Source organism: Abrus precatorius, unplaced genomic scaffold (assembly GCF_003935025.1).
Source record: "Abrus precatorius isolate BTA unplaced genomic scaffold, Abrus_2018 Scaffold2, whole genome shotgun sequence".
NCBI classification, from domain to species: domain Eukaryota; kingdom Viridiplantae; phylum Streptophyta; class Magnoliopsida; order Fabales; family Fabaceae; genus Abrus; species Abrus precatorius.
The window spans coordinates 19,246,106-19,248,583 of record NW_020874362.1 but is presented as its reverse complement, the minus strand read 5'-3'; the positions used below and the strand labels follow the sequence as shown (position 1 = coordinate 19,248,583).

At 38.9% G+C, this 2,478-nt stretch overlaps 1 protein-coding gene across 1 annotated transcript; it reads right to left on the bottom strand.

Moving 5' to 3' along the window:
* Positions 1-691: 691 nt before the first annotated feature.
* On the bottom strand, positions 692-2,146 carry LOC113859288 (mitochondrial uncoupling protein 5-like). Its single transcript, XM_027492097.1, has one exon. The coding sequence runs from the start codon at positions 1,853-1,855 to the stop codon at positions 914-916; it is 942 nt and encodes a 313-aa protein (XP_027347898.1). The 5' UTR covers positions 1,856-2,146; the 3' UTR covers positions 692-913.
* Positions 2,147-2,478: the final 332 nt, after the last annotated feature.

Sequence of the window (2,478 nt, the reverse complement as noted above, 5' to 3'; positions counted from 1 at the left end):
ATACCGATAAAGGAAACTTAAAAAAACTGCAAAAAGAGATCTGAGAATCTTTTTTTAGCCAATCTCATTGAAAAAATAGTTTCACATAAATTGATAAAATATAACATACTTAACACTTACAGAATAATTGAACACTTTTACATTAAAACTAAAATGAAATAACCCAATAATTTTCTATTGTAACTTTATAAAGTTGAAATATAACTTTCCTTTTTTACTTTTTTTATTTATTTTATTTTATTTGAAAAAAATTACAGATCATGTCTTCTCTAAAGAGTTATTTAAAAAACAAAGTATAAATTTATAGTCATTAATTAAAAGAGTATTAGTTAATACTCATGTAATTACATAATTTGTTACACAACATTTAATTACAATTTTAGCTATTAAATTTTTAATTAATGACTATCTCTTCTTTTCAGAGGAGTCATAAAAATATTTAATTACTATGAATAAATTATTATTATTTTTATTATTATTATTAATCAAATTATTTTTTTAAAGAAAATATTATTATGAAGTAAAATATTTTTTTAGAGGCTTAAAATGCTTGTTGGGCTTGGGCCAGCCCTGTTAACCAATTTCGTTTAAATGCACCCATGACCCATTTGGCTGATTAGGCTGACCAAAACCATTCAAGTGGGAACTCAATAAACAGAGACAAAGCAGAAGCCATAAATCATAAGCAGAATGCCTCATCATATTATCTGCATCTAATCTCATTCAACTTTGGCAATATTAGCGAAGGGGTTGGATTTCATGAAACAATCTCATCAAAACTAAACAATCTTATAAGATAATGCTCATTAGCATTACTTAACTAAATAACACGGATCTTAAAACTAAACAATAACTCTCTAAAAAATTTAACTAAATCTCTCGAAACATCTTGTTTTTCGCCATCATCCTCCGCTCAGAAATCCTTAAGCAACTTACGAACCTGTTCCAACGTCACAAACAGCACAACCGTAAAGGGTCCCTGTCTCGAAATCGTCGGGACAAAACCCTTGTAAAGAGCCATCGGGCCCTCTGCGCGCACCGTCTTCAAAGCGCAATCGACAGCACCGGAATACGGCGGCGCTGCCCCAGGCTCCACCTTCATGTTCATAACCCTCGTCTTGATCACGTCGACGGGGTTCGACGTAATCGCCGCTACAAACCCCGCCGCAAAACTTGCAGTTACGTGGGTTCCAAGCCCATCACGCATTATGCCCTTTTCCAAAATCATCTCTTTAAACTGGTCGTAAGAAGCCAATTGCGATGCCGTCACCAACATGGCGCGGTTCACTGTAAGCGATGAGCCGCGCCATAAACTGGTGACGCCCTCGTCTTTTGCCATCCTTGCGATGGCATCAATTACTGATTTGTAATTTCTACGTTGAGCCGGCGGGAGTCTTCCGTCGGCTTGCATGCGGACCATTGCCACGTCAGCGGGGTTTCCCACTGCGGCACCAATTCCACCGGCGATTAGTCCTGCCGCGATCTTACGGGTCAGCGGCATGCTTCCACTGGCAGAATTGGGATCGGACCATTTTGTCTTGAGCATGTCATAGAGCCCCATGCGGGTGGTGGAGTAGAGAAGCTGACGGAGGACGGTGGCGGAGACGCCGGAGAAAAGGGCTGCGACGCCTTCTTGTTGGACTAATTTAACGCCTACGGTAATGGGACCCACCTTGGCCGGCGGGTGCGGTGGCGCGTGGGAGGAACTAGGGTTGAAGGCGAGTGCGGGTCGGAGGTTCGAGGCTTGGGTCTCTCCTTGCAGCTGCATTCGGACCTTGATGAGATCAAGAGGGTGGGTGGAACACCCTGCAATCACGGAAGCGATGCCTCCTTCCACGAAACCTTTGATACCCATTTTGAGTTATGCGAAAAAGTTTCTTACTTTGAAAGAATCACTGGAATTGAAGAGATGGGGTGGATGTGGTTGATCTTGTTAGAGAATTTTCAGGGAAAATTTTGAAGGAAGAAAGGAATTAAATCAATTGGAGATGATGAAAGAAGACCAATTGGAGTTTGGGTTCATCTCACTGGAGACAAGGAGATGGGAATGGAGACCAAAGGCTATAGAACAAGAGTGTGGAACGTTAGGCCTCTGAGACATATGCTGTTAGAAGAAGCGATGTTTAGAAGCGAAACAAAGAATTTGTGTTTTGTGTTAGAAGAAGGGAATTTATACTTGTGTTTTAAAGAAGACAAAGAAGGATGTTGGAAGCTTGCACCGGAGACGGAGCAAAATCCAAAATTAAATAATATCAAATCTTCCTATTTAATAAACGCGGTTGTGGGGGCCCTCCAAATTTTTTCATATATTCTGGAAATTATTAATAATGCATAACGAGTTTCCTTTTCTATATTATTTGAACATTATTTAAAAATTAAGTTAAAATTCTCTTGCAACATCATTCCTCCTACAGCACGCTTATAATACTTTTATTTAATACTAAATCAAATATTAAAAAGATTAACCACAATAAATAA

Bases quoted from the DNA above. Each gene is read 5' to 3' on its own strand.
- LOC113859288 (XM_027492097.1), bottom strand. From the start codon at position 1,855: ATGGGTATCAAAGGTTTCGTGGAAGGAGGCATCGCTTCCGTGATTGCA.